The 17,237-nt window shown below is 38.4% G+C and overlaps 1 protein-coding gene across 1 annotated transcript in view; it reads left to right on the forward strand.

Annotated features, from left to right (window-relative positions):
* GLS (glutaminase) overlaps positions 1-17,237 on the forward strand; it is an 81,588-nt gene that overhangs the window by 58,608 nt on the left and 5,743 nt on the right. The window contains exon 15 of the mRNA XM_026492306.4: positions 16,154-16,215. Within this exon, the coding sequence (XP_026348091.1) occupies positions 16,154-16,215 (62 nt within the window). The remainder of the gene's footprint in view (positions 1-16,153; positions 16,216-17,237) is intronic.

Below are 17,237 nucleotides of genomic sequence, written 5' to 3' on the forward strand. Positions count from 1 at the left end.
ATTCTTTCTTTTAAACTTTTTCCTGTCATAACTCGTTTTTGGCTGAAAATGAGGTAACATAAAAATTACATCAAAGTTACTCATAAAATGGGTTTTCATTTTTAAGCCTTCATATTGCTGATATGTTCATTTCCAAATCTTTGTTGACACTTGCCATTCTAGAGTTATTTTCTTTAAAAATTAAAAACATGAGTGTTAAAATTCATGCTTTTTTCATTATAATAAAGTTCATTGTTGATAATTTATTATTTTACCTTCAACTTTGAATACAAAATCTGTGGGTCCAGGTCCCTGCACAAGATTTACAATATAAATAAAGAAATGAACTAAATAATATTGTTTCTACTTTGAATTGAAATGAATGTTACTTTTTTTGCACAATGAAACTTTATTAACATCTCGATGAAATTATAAAACAAGTGACTTTGTTAAAATTCTATGGTGACTAATACTATTAACCCTTTTAAATCATACCAATAAAATATTCCTGCCTTAATGTCTCTTCTTTTTACCTGAAAGAGAAGCTTTAGAGAATCGTTTTAAGGAGGTGGGGAAGTAGAGCTTAACTTTCTACTTGTGTGTTTATGAAGTGTTTCAACTAAAACATGTTATGACAACAAAACTTAGAGTACTTATGATTTTTTTTTCACCTGAAGGAGAAACAAAGGAAAAAGAAAACAAATTTGCTATGTTTTTAGCCAAGTAATAAAAACTTGAGAAGCTTTAATTTTTATTTTGTCTCTGTTGTGCACTTTTATTTTACATCCACCATATATGTCTGCCACAGAATCAGTACTGCTGTTTATTTGGTATCCCTTACATGTTGGGCTTTGTCATGTCATGGTCTCATGTATTAGTGCATTTACCTTATATTTGGGGACTCTGGATAGGGGGGTGTTGCTGTGTTTGCATATTGAGTTTTGTAGTTTTTGCTTTGCAAAAATCCCCATTCAGTGCTATTGTGAATTTTAGAATTTTGTTTTAGTTAAGTATTTAGGATCTTCTGCAAAAGTTCTAAGTAGATTGAAAGTTGCGGTTTATCTAGTGCTTTTTGGACTTAAATAGGATCAGTGAATGCTGGGAAGTTGGGCATAGGATCTGGGTAGGTAACCTAATGTAATATAAGGCATGAACTTCTGAGTCTTGTTTTCAACCTTAAACATTCATACAAATTTTATTCTTTTTTTACCTGCTTTAATATTTTTTAAAACATAGTATTTACTACAAGTTCTGTGACTAACCTTTTCTCCAGAGTTGGAGTAAAATTGGCTTCAGGAAGATGTACAATTCTCATTCATTCTGATGTAGGTAGTTGTTAATCTGTAAACAGTCTTAATCACAGGTTTGAAGTTACCATTTGTACCTAAAATTGGCAGTGATTTTAAAAAGAATGTCTCATTTATGCCTGCTGCCTGTACCCAAAGACCTTCAAAGTCTAGAGTTCCTTTCCCAGTCCCTTATAACAAGAAGCTTAGCAGTGTGCAGACTAGAACTGAATATATAGTGATCAGCCCTCAAAGGTATGGGCCAAAATTTAGGTAATCTCAGTTTGCTCAAGCAGTCCAGTTTGCTAACCTAAGGATCTTGCAGTTTTCTGTAGACTTCCTCTTTTGCTTTCAGTGTCAGTAATTTCAGTCAACTCCAGCAACAGTGCCTGCCCAATACACCAGCAGCAGACACCTGATAACATCAAAATTTGAATAGCATGACTTTTAGCATTTACCATAACTTACTATGGGTTAACCAGTGCAATGTTTTGAGAATTTTTTAATCCTCCTGAAGTCTATGAAGTAGGTACTATTATTACCTCTACAGATTTATATAGATCTTGTAAGTTCCCTAAAGTCACCGAACTCTTAGATCTATAGAACCAGGATTTGCATGAAGGCAGTTTTGACTCCAGAGCCCATTTTGGGGTTTTTGACCATAGACTATATTATTTCCCATTGCAGAATGTAAGTGGAGTAACTTATGTCTCCATGTTAATAAAATTGGGATATTCCATGAAAGTTTAAGGACAGTAACAATTTCAGAGTGCCGTGATAGAACAAAAAGGGAAATTTCATATCAAACAAGGTTATCCTGTGATAATTTCAATTTTCACTATAACATATAATGCAGGCGGTGTCTCCATCACATCACCAATATCCTATAATTGATTTTCAAATATTTATTTCACTCATAGAAAAAAGAAGTTCCTATCTCCAGAGATACTTTTACTAAAAGTTAAGTATGGGAAATTATTGGGGGGGCTTTCAGCAGACAGCACATTTATGTTCTAAAATGTTTAAGTGGGAAAATTAACTCCAATATAACTTGACCATAGTAGATAACAAGTCAGCCCCAACCATTACAGTGAAATAATTTTATAGCTTAGCTTTCTTACAAGTGTTTTTCATTACTTAAAAAGTTTCCTTATTGTATATTCCTACAGCATTAAATATAAATTAGTGAATTAGCACTAAAAGCTGAGGTTTATTATAACTCTTTAAGACTTAGAAGATTCATTTTTAAATCATTTTAAGTCTTTGTGTGTCTCCTCTAAATGTCTGTCAGCTAACCTCAATTTATTAAAACCTATATAAACCCTGACTCCATACAGCTTTTCATAGAGCTCAATTGTAGGGGTTTTCATTTATCTTCTGTGTAAGAGTTCTATGATCTGGAGCCTCAGTATCCAAATATGAATTCATCTTTGTTCACATCTGCACTTATTTTTAGAATAAAATTTTTTTTTGGATAGAAACTAGAATGATTCAGTGGTTTAAAAAAACCAAATTTTGTATTCTCATCTACAGCCATTTATAGTTCTTGTATATGTGTTTTAATGATAATGTTAGATATAAAATCACAAAAACATGCCACGTGTACTGGACTATGAAGAAACACAATTCTGCTATTAAATTACATCTAAAAAATAACTTCTACCTATCCCAATACCCTTAGGGAAGCTGGTAGTATATGTACCCATTTTCCAATTAAATTGTTCTTCCAGTATTGCTTTTATAATAATGTAGTAGGATAGGAGTGGTCAAATAGTTCACTCTTTTTATGAAGTTGCTTTTCCACTAAAGTGCGTCTAAGAAAGTGGCCAGGACTCTTCTGATTTCTTGGTTTCTAGGTCTCCAATTCAGTATTATTAGTCCTGTGTACTTAGTTATCAAACAACTTTTCATCTATTCTGTATACCAGGAATTTTGTTTTCCTTTTGCGTGAGTTTTTTCCTCTTCATTTCTGGCATTACATATAGATCCCCTACCAATGTCTAAGATTCGATCCAGCTATATAAATACAGATGGATAACTTTTCAAATTATTTTTTTCCTACGAAGAACCAGTTCTCTCTCAGTATTTCACTAGTTTTTGTTTAAGCAGTACACAATTAGTTTAAGATATTTAGCGAATTTTATTTGATGGAGTAGTTCAGATTTTATATAAATTAGCTTTAGCATTATCCTATTTTTCATTCACTAATTGCTTCTTCATTCAACCAATATTTTTTTGTCTCTTGCCTGATACATGCTAGATACTGCAGAATACTTAGGATATGTGATAGTTAATGACTATGATCAAGCCCTTGCTTGTTTGCAATCTAGAAGGGGATGCAGGGGGCGCCTGGGTGGCTCAGTCCTTAAGTGTCTGCCTTTGGCTCAGGTCATGATCCCAGGGTCCTGGGATCGAGCCCTGGGGCCTGCTTCTTCCTCTCCCACTCCCCCTGCTTGTGTTCCTCTCTCGCTGGCTGTCTCTCTCTCTCTCTGTCAAATAAATAAAAATAAATGAAATCTTTAAAAAAAATAGAAGGGGATGCAGATATTGAATAGTTAATAAAATAGTTTAAATGGTGATAAGTGATTTGTTCATATTGATACATGTAGATGTGTAGTACATTTAACTTATTAAGGCGGTGAGATGGTATATACCAAATGACACTGTTTATACACCTATACAACAGACTCTGAGATAACTGTGCAATGTAGTTAAAGTACAAGAACATGCACACCAGTCTGCACTCAGACTTACCTCTGGGAAGGAGGGGAATGAGTGCAGGGGGAATACTGAGCCGTATCTATAACATTTTATTTCTTTAAGAAATAAAATATTTTTATATGTATAATAATATAATAAATGATAGAAATGTACGGAGTGCCAACAGAGGTAATAGCAAAAAATATTTTGTGTGGATGAAATAGATATGGTTGGTTTTCCCTGGAAGGTGATAGTTAAGTTTTGAATGAGTTAGAGGAAGGGTGAGGATTAATAGGATAGTCTGCCTTGAAGGCCCAGGGACAGAAGGAGCACATTTGTGAAGGTGAAAGAAAGCAAAAGTTATGGGAGAAGGGTGAGGCAAGGTGATTGGAGATTGGCCTTGGATGAGTCTCCGAAGCCCACGTGATGTAGGGTAGGCCTTGTATCTTAATGTGCATTTGAACTGTTAGTGTGTCCTAATTTTAAGATGCAGAATCCTAGGGCACAACCTCCGAGATTGTTTTAAACATCTATATTTTTAATAAGTACCCCAGGTGTTTCTGCTGCAGATAGTTCTCTGAACAGTTTGGGAAATACTTATGTAGGATCTTACATGCCACATTAAGAGTTTTGGACTATTGAAAGTGCAGTGGGAAACTTCAGGGCTTATAAGAAGGGGAATGACATGATTTGGCTTTAAAACCCCACTTTGTAGAGAATGGATTAGAGGCAGACAAAAGTTGAAGTTCTGGGCCTGAGATGAGATGTGGTAGTGGCTAAAAATGGGGAAATAGATGTGAGAAAGGTAGACAGATACGAGATGTGTTTGAGAGATGAAGCTTGGCAGCACTTGGTGATAGTATTTGGTGGATGAAAAGAATGTGATGTCAAGTAGACAGCCAGGTTTTAGTATAAGTGATAGGGCAGATGGTGCTGTGTTTCTAAGATGGCAAACACTGGAGAAGCAAATCTTGGGAGTACAGGGAGAAATGAATTTTGGTTACTGTAACAATTAAGGATCTGTTTGACCACATACTAAGAGTATGATTAGTAGGGGTTTAGATGAATGGGGTTATTTTTCTAATATAACAAGAAGTCTGGGGATAGAAAATCCAGAATGTGTGCCATCTGTAAGATATACTCCAACCAACGTTAGTGTGTTGGCTTAGACTTCCTGCCTGTCACCTTATAGTTGCAAGATAACTGTTTCACCTTTAGCCTCACTTGAATGGTCAAAGTGGAAGAAGAAAAGAAAGAGGGATACCTAAATCAGATAAGTTCCCAGGAGCCCATCTGACACTTACTGACCAGACTAGCTACAAGGGAATCTAGGGAAGAATTTTTGGTTGGCACATTGCTATCTCTAACTAGTAGAGATTCTCTTAGTATGGATGGGGTAGGGAATGGATCATAGGTACGCAGTTGGTAGTGTGAGAAAAGCAACTTCCATTTGACATATTTATATTTGTGAGGTACCCGAGTAGTGATGTTGAGTATCAGATATAGGCCTAAAACTTAGGAGAGTGGTCTGAGTTGGAGATATAATTCTGTGAGTTGTTAGCATGGTGAGAGTAGAGTTGAAACTGCCAAGCTGTGTGAGAAAGTGCAGAATGAGAAGGAACCTTAAAGAACTCCCATTTTAAAAGTAGAACAGTACACAGGTCTCCCACTACGGAAAAATGTCCCATTAGGAGAAAATCCAGCACAACATAGTAGAAGTCAAAGAAAGAGTATTGTGAGAAATTTAGAACAGTCAACTGTACCATAGCAGATAAGCATTAAGTAAGATGAGGGGTGTCCATTTACATTATGTCTCTCCTAATTTTCTTTTGATGTTAAAATGCCCTTTTATTTAGTAAATGATATCAGTAGATGGTTGGGTTGTTTTTATTGTCTGTGCTCAGAAAATAAAAAATCGGCAGCCCATATTGGTAACCTCCTCCCCACAGTTAAGAACATTTTCTTGGCTTTGAGATTTAAAGGTCAAAGAACTATTGAAGTAGAGCAGGTTTGGCTGCTGATAGAAAAGACCCAGTAAAGAAGCAGAACTTGAAATAGATACAGGAGAGTGGAAATGACCAATAAAATGATGTCTCTGGAAAGAAATGGAGCTCTCAGCACACGTGGAGGATTAGGTTTGGTGGGAGGAGAAACATCTCTTCCAATAAAATAGGACATTGAGAGGCAGGCAGGTAGGTAGGTTTGCAGGCATGGTAGGAGAAGTTGAACTTTCTGCCCATTGGTTTCCATTTTCCTGAAGAGTATGAAAGGAGGCTTTCTGCTGAGAATGAGTTGTGGAGTTGGAGGGAGGCTATGCGGTTTCAGGGCATGTAGAAGATAGGAAATGTTTGTTCTTGGAGAGTGGGGCAGAGCCGAAGAAAATACAGCAACATTGTCAGACTACTATTGAGGTTGGTAACCACGGATTTGCAGTGACGCTAATCTGTTGCCTCCCGCCCCCCTCCCCCATTATCCTATAGCCGCATTCCAAATTTAGGTTCAGGAGCTGCGGAAGATCAGGCAAGGGATTTTAGAGCATTTACCAGATAGCGATTTTAACAGTAGGCTTTAGAATCTAGTTTAGACCCTCCCTACATAGAAGACATACATTTAGGCTTTTTTCTTTTAGAATTTGATTCTACTTAAAGAATTTTCAACTAATAAAGATCACACTAACAGACGAGTTCTGTGTATAATTTTGCCATGTCCATCCTCCTTGCTTCACATAAAATATTACTGGTAAGAATTATAAATGTTAAAGTACAGATACATGCTCAACAGTCTCATGATAAGGCCCTGAGAATGGTGCTGGAGTGTTTTGGTGTTTTTTTTTGGCCTATTTATATATATATATTTTTTTCATACAGTGTTACATTGCATTATTTTTAAGGGTCTTAAAAATATCCTATTCTCCAGCAGTTTCTTGTATGATGTCCTGGAGGAACCTGTTAGCACAATTTGATGATATTACAGTGCCTGTGAAAGTGCTTTGAAAAGTGCACAGCACTAGAGAAACATGTTACTGTGCCTTTTCTGTGTTCATCAAGGCGGCACGTCAGACTTTGCTCAGTAGAACTGTAAAAGACACATTGAAGAATGCAGAGAATTAAGTATGGCTCTCTGGAGATGAGAAATCTCTTTCTGAAATCCAAGCGGTCAGTGGGAGTGTGTCGTGGTTGGAATAACTATAGAATACTCGTGCCCCTGTGCTTTGTCGTAGCAACATTTAGGGCATGCGAAGGGGAGCTCGGTCCTTTAAATTGAAGACGCGATTCTGTCTCTATAGCTGCCAAGTCTTTGTTTTGTTTCTTGGCAGAAAGAGAGCCCCGTCTCTTTTCGGGGAACTTGTGTATATTTATTTTTAATTTCTACCGGAAAGTGTGAGAATCTTTTGATTCTATTTGCCCTGACCCTGTTTTGTTTGTTCGTTTGTTTTAAAGTATTACATACAAGAATTTGGTGACCGTTTTCTTTTCTTATTCTTTGCTTTTAGTTTCTTTGACCCTTTGGGGTTTTACCTGCTTGTTTTTTTTTTAGTTAATAGGAATTGTAAATGAAAATGACACTTTATCATGCCAGGGGTGTGGCACCTTGTCATCCCTCTGAACGCGCTAATGTTAACAAGTCTTCATGGAACTTTACATCAAAAACTAGGGATGTACTGTATGGGGACTGACATAATACAATAAAAAAATATTGTTAAATAAAAAAATAAAATAGCGGACTAAACCAATTAGTGATTTAAAAACAAACAAACAAATCTTCATGGAGTTTTACAAATATTTGGATAAGAGAGAAAGAGAGCTGGGAAGATAGTGGATATGAAACTTTGATAGTTGTGACTGTGCCATATAAATACTCTTCGATTTGCCACATGGAAAATGCACTTCTGTTCTTCAGGGAAATAGCTGCCTTTCCCTTGCTTATTTCAATTTTCCTCCTCTTTGTTGCTGACTTCTTAATTAGGAATGCCGTTTGTCATGCCACACAAGGACACGTTGTTAGCTACTTTTATGCTTGGATATAAAAGGAGGGTTGCTAATGGGCCCATTGGTATTTTTTTAGGCCGTTCATTGGCTTTTACCAGAATAACATGAGCCACTGAGATAAGAAGTTGTTTATTTGCTGCTAATGCTGTAGCAATCATATTTGCTCTATTCACATTGACCCAAAACTCATATTTCACTTTTAAAGATTTAAGTGCAGAGACTGAAGATATCTTTAACCTTTTTCCTTTTGTGACATTGGTATGCCAAGTTGAATGATTTGTTTTGTTCGTCTATTTTCTTTTCAATTAAGAACAAAATACCTTTGGTTAGCACCTTGATAGAAAATTAGTATCTCTGATTTCCCTATGAACTGTTTCTTAGTTGCTATTTTCTGAATTCAGTCTTGGTATTGTATTGGTGAGGAAATCTCACGTTAGGTTTTGTTAGGAAATCTCTTGGCCCAGTAGATATTGCACAGTGGTTGAGAGCGCTGACCCCACGAGCCTCAGTCAGACTGGGCATGAGCTCTCACTCTGCCACTTACCAGCGTTATTACTTTGCTCAAGTTAATTTCAATGCATTAGCCTTCAGTTTCCTGTCCTTTGAATAATAACTGATAGTAAAACTTGAAGCACTTAGCTCAGTCAAGAGAGAGTAGGTGGTTCGTATTAGCTGTTTTTTCCCTAAATAATGTATACTCTGAATTTTTGTCTTCATGGGTTGTCAGATTTCTTTGATATACTTGTGACTTCTTAATTTAAGAATAAAAATTATTTCAAGTTAATCTATTCACTGAGAAATTTTGAAAATGGTATGCTTAGAAGAGTTTATTCTTTTATCAAGCAGAATGCAGTATTTGGATCTGCCATTTTGAGGTTGTATTTTGTAAGTGAAATTTCTATGCTCCTCTTTAGAGTAAAATTTTGTGTTCAATTTATTCCTCTCTATTAAAATTATTGTGTGAGCACCTCCTGCATTTGTGTAAAAATGTGGAAATGTCATGAAGTTGCTGGACTGTTTATTCCCTTGAAGGATTTTCTCTAATCCTCTGATCATGTCAGTTTGGATTAATTTTGTCTATATATAGCAGATTAATAGTTGTGTCTGAGTAAGTCAGTGGGAGAGCTTAGGAGCATGTAGGCTCATACTCATCTTCCACTTTCTAATCACAAAAGTACTATAATTTTGTTTTTTCATGTCCATATGATATTTATATGAATATTCAATAAGCGAAAGAGGAAATATCTTTGCTCACATACACATTCTGCAGGTTTATATTTCTACCCTTGTTGGTAAGAGATTAATTTACATTTGCTGACAACTTAATATTTTTCTTTAGCTATACTATAATAGGTTTGCATTTCTTAATCTGACCTTAAGAAAAATATTTATGAAAGAAGGCTGAAAACTTATTTTCATTTAAAGGCTCTAAAAGGCCAAGTTGGCGTGAAGCTTTTAAAACAAAATTGGATCTGGCATGATGATGGTTTATTTAACAGATGACGGAGAGTATCCGTTCCATGGCAACAGATACTGTAGTGAGCTGGAAATGAGAGAGCTGCTTACACCAAACTAGAAGTGGTAGGAACGGAAGGGTGGTTTTTCAGTCACCTGCTTTTTTTTTCATTAAAGCCTTTCCAAAAGGGCTGCATTTGTTTTTGTATGAAGACAGAAGGTAATGAGGAAAAACCAGGGTAGCCACAGTGTCGCAGTTGGTAACAGAGTTGGAAATAACATACTTGGAATAAAGCTAATGAATCAATCCTCCCTCCCTTCTTCCCTCTTTGTCTCTCTTCTCCAACCTTTCCCTCCCAACCTCCCCTCCTTTCTTTTGATATTTAGCAAAGGACCTTTATGGATTAGAGCTAAATTGCCATTTAATCCTTTGGTTTTCTTCTGTCTTTTGGATAATAGTCTGAGGTCTATTAAGGACTCATATCACCATGGTCTAGTTGTACAGAATTGAGAAGGTAGCCCAGCGACATTACTAATTCATATGCTATATGACCTTGAGCCAAGGCCCTTAACCTCAGTGATAGTAATAAATAAAATATACCTATAATTTTCTTTTACAACCAGCCTATCAGATATGTTTAAAAACAGTTACATCTTTTTTAAATGTTGAATTTTTCAAGGCGGTTCACTACATAAATGTAAAGTGGTATTATGTAATTCTAATTGCTGCTTGTACAGAATTGAGGCATTTGGGAGAAGGAGACAAAAAGTCACACAATTCAACTTTTAAACAGGCTTAAAATGAATAGAATGATAGGTTTGGAGAATTAGGGATGTCTTGTTTCAGGATTGTAAAATTGACAATCTCCAACTGCTTCTAGCTGTTTTGGGGGAAAAAGTATGATTTTGATATGCCAAGTATGCTAGTGTTAAATGAATTCATGTGAACTGTAACATTTTTGTCCTACTGTTGTCATGACTTTGTATAAATAAACTAAGATAAGGTTGACTGGTTCTGGCAGGTTCCGACACAGAGATTTGATAAGGAAAATGTAGTAGTACTGGAAAATGTGCAGTATGAAGGGAAAGCTGGTCAACATTTAATTTATGAATTTTTAGTGGCTACATGCCCAAGTGAAGTTTCTCTTTGCTACGGGGAAGCATACATGAAACATCAGAGCCCTTCATTTATATAGGCTACTGTTGAACTGTGTATGTTCTGCTTCTTTGTACTGAGGAGTGATTGATTCATCATAGCAGATGACTCTGTCTCGACAGTTACTGTGAACTCACTGTTTTCTGCACTGGCCTTCTTGACAGGTATTTTAAAAGGAACATAACCCAAGTATCCATTGGGGAGTTACGGGATTGAGCCCTAATCAAGGGCTAGCACACCCACATCCTTTGCAAGAGTTGGCTTGGAGTTGCACAAGTCATCTCATAGGGTGTCCTGGTCCTTCAGTTCGGTTTATGATGCTCGTCATTCCACAGGGTGTGCCAGTTTAGCTGGGAATACTTGCGGAACTCTTTTAACAAGACCAGGAAGTGGACCGTCCCTAAATGAAATAACATTCCATCTGCTATCTCAAAACTGTTCGACTGTTCCATTTTCTTTCTTGGCGTTCTATCCATAGCTCGTTTCATGATTTATGCAAACCTTAAAAATATAGGTGGCTATTTGCTGGCTTAAACATGGTTTTAATTTTGAATGGTGCCAGTGCCTGTGTTCCCCCTAGTGTTTTTCTGTCTAGGAGTGAATGGCACTCATTTTGTGATCAAGCTCCTTCTTGTCTTGATCTATGACTTGGACTAGATTCAGCCCTGCAGCTAGCTTTTTTTTTTCATGGGAAGACTAATAAGCTTCCATGTTACCCTTTAATAACTTTTTTAAACGCAAGCTAGTATTTTTTTCCCCTGATAAATCACAGAGCCTTTGTACATTACAGTTTTCTGATTTTTTTCTCATTTTGTATTTCTCTCTCTGAGCTGAAACATGCTTGTGAATAAAGTATTATTATACTCTCAATGAACTGATTATATTCTAAAACCACCCACTCTTTGGCCTTATTTAATAAGGAGTTTTAGACCTTTGGAAATATTGAATAATTAAGTGACACATAAAATATATAAAATATCTCTTCAAACTAGCTTGGTCTAAATTCAGAATTTTGAAAAGGGGATATAGTTCATACATACAGTCACTGAACATCATCAAGGATTTATTGCTCAGAAGGACTAATATACCTTAAAGAATAAGAACTATGGGTAGTTAATATATGAGTGGTATCCATGTCGGAACTCTGGATGTCTCTTGAGTGATAGAGGAGATAAAGTACATAAGTAAATCTACCATATGTGGTAGTGCCATGGTGAGGGAAATGTCAGAGAAAGAGATGACTTCTGATTGAAGAGATTGGAGTAGAGCTCCTAGAGAGGGGCTATGAAAATGCGGGGGGAGAACAGATGCTTTCAGGCAATAAAAAGTATGTACTATAGCTTGGAGCAAAAGGTACATTCAGGATTGTAGTGGGAGATGGGGGTCTGATTGATGACTCCTTGGTACATGCTGTCACAAAACACCATGCAGGCGACTGGCAACAAGTGACATGGAGAGTGGCTGCTGGATGAGATGCCTGAGGAAGTGTGGTAGCAGAGAAGGAGCTTTCAAAGGCTTCCCGGCCAGCCATGGAAGGAATGGAAGGGCTTGATTAATCAAGCCCTAATCAAAACCCAAAAGGAGAAAAAGGAGCATAGACAACAAAGATAAAAACAAGAGCAATAAGTAAGACCAGTTTTGTTCTGTTGAGGTTGAGAGAGAAAAGTGAGCTAGCTGGAGTGAAGAATCTTGAATGCAAGGCTAAAGAATTTAAGTTTTATCAAGAATAATTTGGGGATTTTTTTGACACTCCCATGCTGAGAAACCTTTAATGATCAGAGCAATATTTTGAGAAGATGAGTGGAAATATGTGGGGAAGTTTTGGTGGGTGGCAGGGCCAGAAGCAGAGGGACCAGTGAGGAGGATTGAACAAATCTGGTGATGATAACTGAAGTAAAAGTTGGGGTAGAAGAATCTATATTGATTACAATTGAATTCCCCAAGGGGTGGTAACAGTTCGAATATTTGATGCTTTGGGAGAGTGTGTGTGTGTGTAGGTAAAATCAGCTATGTAATGTGAAATATAATATATATGGTGTCAGATAATGATAAGTGCTCTGAAGAGATAAAGCAAGGTAAGGGATAAGGAATGATGACAAAGAGGTATTTTAGAATCTGTGAGATAACTTTTAAGTAGAGACCTGAATGCCATGAGGGCAGGAGCCTCACTATCTGGGGAAAGTGCGTCTTGGGCAGCACAGCAAGCGTAGGCCCAAAGACGGCAAGGAGACCCCTGGCTGGTGGAGAGCTGCAAGGGGCAGGGGGTTAGGGAATGACATACACAAGGCAAGTGGGGAGTAAGGCGTTTAGTGTTCCGAAAGCCATGGTAAAGAGTTTGAATTTTATTCTGGTATGATGGGAGGTCACTGGGAGTGCTATGACCTATGTTTTCAAAAGATCCCCGTGGTGGGAAGGAATGAACAGTTAGGAAGTGATGGCAGTCCTCCAGGTGAGATAAGGTGAGCCTAGGGTGATATTACTGGAGGTGGTGGGAATCCAAATATGTTTTGGAGGTAGAGCAAATGTGTTGATGAGCTAGACATGGGTTGTGAGAAACAGAATCAAGGAATATCACCAGGGTCTATATGGTAGGTTTGTGTGAATTAGAAAAAAGCTAGTTCTGCCTTTACATAAGCAGACCCTCTCAGCATGTTTGTCTGAAGAAGGCTCCCTTCCTCCCATCAGATGTACTTGGGTGCTGGACACCACAGCGGGGTGAGAGGAGCATAGGCTGGGTACCCCTACTTGGCCAGGCATCCTTTAGGGGGGCTCAACCGGTGCAATCAAAGGCAGCAGCCCTGGATGATAGCTTGGCTTTTGGCCTGAGCAACTGGGTGAATTGTAGTGTCATCCCCAATTGAGGGAGACCATAAGAGGAACTAACTGAGGTTGGGAGGTAGAAATCCAGTTCTGTTGTGTGTAAGTCTGAGAGCCTGTTGAGCATTCTAGAGGCAATGTCAAGTAGGCAGATGGATATGGACTTTTGGTGGGGAGCCATCAGAGCTGCAGAGACGCTTGCTATTTTTGAGTTTGAAATGGCAGCATGACAAGCAAGTGGAGCTGTTGAGTTAAGGCTTAGGAACAAAGATTTAGATTAAAGATGTAGATTGGGAAATCATTCTGGTGAAAGAAATGTATGAGACCTTTGAGGAAAATTATACTGCAAAAGGACGGAGACTGCCTTTGGTGTATTCTCCGTCAGTGGGAAGTGGGAGATGATTCTGCAAACAACCTGGAGGAAGATCTGGGTAATCAGCACATCAGCACCGTGGAAGACAAGGAGCAAGAGGGCAGGCCTTGGTGGGGAGGTCATCAAGAAGCAGGGCTTGGGAAGGCTGCTGGAGCCTTTGAGAGTAGAGGTAATGGTGAGGAGGCAATATGCAGGGAATTAGAAATACAAGCTACTTTCAGAAAATATGCACCAAGAGGGGGTAGCGGTAGGGTTTTATATGCTGGTTTTTCAAAACAGGTTGAAGTTGTGTCCACATTAAGGCAGAAATAAGGGTAGCAGTGAAGGAGAGAAAGGTTGAAGGTTCTGGAAATAAAAAGGAGAAATGAAGGAGCAAGTTTAGGTGATTGGGAGGATAAATGTTTAAAAGAACAGGTAAAGAAGTTAGTCTCAGACGTAAAAAAGGATGGATGTGTTTTGCTTTGAGGTTTGGAGAGAAGGAAGGGAGAATAGGTATTAGAAGTAGATGTTTTGCATAAGAGAGGAAGGAGAAGTGAGAACAGTTATCTAAGTACAGCTGTGGTCAGGGTCATCTGCTTTAGGGGGCACCACTGGTCTTAAAGGCCTGAAGACAGAGCGAATGGGGAATCAATAAGAAAAACTGTCAAGCAATGATGAGAGACCAGCTGGAAATATGAAGAATAATTTGTAATCGCCCATCAGTATTTTTTCTGTGGTCCCAAGAGCACAAGAGAAATTGGGGATTCCAATGTGAGCCAATTAAAAGAAAAAAAGAAAAGTTAAGGACACTTGGAACAGTAGTGGTTTATAACCCAGAAGAATGCCTATCAAAATCACCTGGAGACATTTTTCAAAAGGCTGTTTTTCCTAAAATGTATCATATTGAGGTGTGGGAATAGGACAGTTAGAAATGGGAGGGGAGATGTTTCTATATACTTTTAGAACATTCCCTGTGATTCCATGAAGCTTTTCTCACCTCCAGTGAGAAAACTATTCTGGATTTAGGGTTAGTAAGAGATTGACGACAGAGCACAGGCTGGGCCGGAGCAGTAAAGGGCGGCTCGGAAGGGGAGCTAATGCACTGAAGGGGTAAGAGTAAGGTTTTCTGGAGTAATGTCAGCAATACTAGTAAAATTTGGGGGGTGTGTTCAGCTACTTAGACAGGTTCCTGTACTGCAGAACTTTACAGAGCCTTTCATATGCCCATGAATCTCGCAGAAGGGGATATAATATTTTAAGAAAATAACCTGACTGTAGGACCCTTTTTTCCCCACAGAGTGTCTGTGCACAGTCTCTACAGAACACGTTGTGAAAATGCCGACCTAGAGAAGTCCAGTGATGGCTAGTTCCGTTTGATTTAAAGGGAAGCCGTAGGGAAAAGGAAGCCCTGGGGAAAGGGGAAAGGGGAAAGGTCCAGGTTAAGCCCTTGAAAGCACGGCTCCCAGGTTCGTGGCTTTGTTGGTGGATAGCTGGGTTACTTTCCATCCCTCCAGTCCAACTCCTGTTTCCACCATTGAGTCCAATGTTGGTTGGATCATCAATATGAATATCGAAGTTGCAAAAGACAGAAGTGGGAATTTATAAAGTATTTACATTGTATGTTCCACAGTTTCTCAAAAGCAGGGTTGGATAAAGTCTCTATGAAAGCAAGCCAAAATCTCATGACATTTTAGAATAACTAGCCTTTTCCTTAATTGTAAGGACAAGCAAGTGGGTAACTGTCAAAAGAAGATACACTTTGAAGTCTCGGAGCACTCATTAGCAGTGACTTAAAATCTGGGGAGTTTGCCCCCCTTTTGAGAAGAGGTGGTGTCTTAGGCTCTGAGAATGCCCCAGTTTATACTACCTGGGCATTGACTCGAAGACAGTCTTTCCAGGGGAGTAGTCCTTAAGTTTAAGGTGATTAATACTGATGTTGTCTCCTGGGATTTCCAGAGAAGCCAAGGATTGGCGAGGACAGTGATTGCTGGCAGGGATTAGACATTTATATAGCACGATTTAGTTTTTAACAAAGATGTGATGTGAATTTTATGAGTATAAAAGTCCACTCACGGTACTGAGACAAACTAAATTAGAAAGGTTCTAAACAATTTTCATTTTCCCCAACTATGTGTGTTTCCCAGGCCCCAAATTTCCAATGGGGAAATTCCGCACCAATGTCATTCCATTCCCTCCTTCATGTGGCTTATCTTTATTGGTGAATTTTCTCTCCTAACCCTCTATTTCAAGAAAAATCACACGTGTGTGCTTTTTGGTAATACAGGTGTACTTGTGGTAACTTTCTGTGTGTGACCCGGCTGAAGAGGTCAGAGCACATGGAGATCACTTACCGGTGACAGCAGTACCTTCTATCTATTTATTTCCCCCCATGGATGCCTGAACTCTCTTTTCTTCACAGGTGAAGTCAGTGATAAACCTTTTGTTTGCCGCGTATACCGGAGACGTGTCTGCACTTCGAAGGTGTGTTAACACGGTGGTGTACGAACTCAGCACATGGCTTACAGAAATTCATGAGGTTGCTGCTTGGCAGATGGCCATTTTTTAAGGCTAAAGTCTCACTTCCATTTCTAATAAAAATGACCCAAACAAATTTATATTAAATCCCCACTCAGGCTTTCTATGCAGTCTTGTCCTTTTCGACCTCCTAAAAAGCCCAGGCGTCTGTACTCCCCAGTGTAACCGGTCGATGAATCTGGCTAATTAGTGTTTTATTGGCGTTGAACAAATGCTTGCTCAGTCCCTGTATCCCTTCCCCTTCCCACATTTGGAGGTGAAGGGGGAGTGAATAAAGGGGCATCTAGTGTTCCGAAGATCACCAGGGTTAGAAAGGTTGTACAGTACTGCACACTTAGGATCTCTTGTACCAAGCAGCAACTGAATTTTAACATGGAAAAATACCTATGCTTAATTTCTACCTTTGTCTTCAAGTCTGATTAGTATTTATATCAACAGTATCGTATTATAAACTTCAAAGTAGCTAGGAGACTAGATCTTAATTGTTCTCACCACAAAAAAGAAATAATTACATGATGTGATGGAAGTGGTAGCTAACACTACTGTGGCATCATAAATGTATCAAATCCCGCACGTTGTCCACTTCAAACTTCCGGAATGGTCTATGACCATTTTATCTCATTAAAACAATGTGCACTTTAACAATTTTTTTAAAAGTTTCCTGATTAGTACTCGTAAACTGTACACTATAAAATGTTAGTTTACAGAATGAGCGCCTTAGTAAAAACATCGAGCTTTAGTAATAGGTATTAGTTTCTTGCCCTTCGGAGACACGAACCTTGGTATGCCACTGTTCTTGAGTTTTGGACAATAACGTAATGAAGCTGAATTCTGTGAGAGTTGCGAACATTTCCTTTTACCCAAAAAGAACAAAACTGAGGAGAAGAGGGGCGGTGGCATTTACTCAAGAGGCCTGTGTACTGGTTGAACAGGCTCTCAAGTTCCCATTAGTGAACTCGCTAACGGTT

The sequence above is a fragment of the Ursus arctos genome, unplaced genomic scaffold (genome assembly GCF_023065955.2).
Source record: "Ursus arctos isolate Adak ecotype North America unplaced genomic scaffold, UrsArc2.0 scaffold_1, whole genome shotgun sequence".
Lineage (NCBI taxonomy): Eukaryota > Metazoa > Chordata > Mammalia > Carnivora > Ursidae > Ursus > Ursus arctos.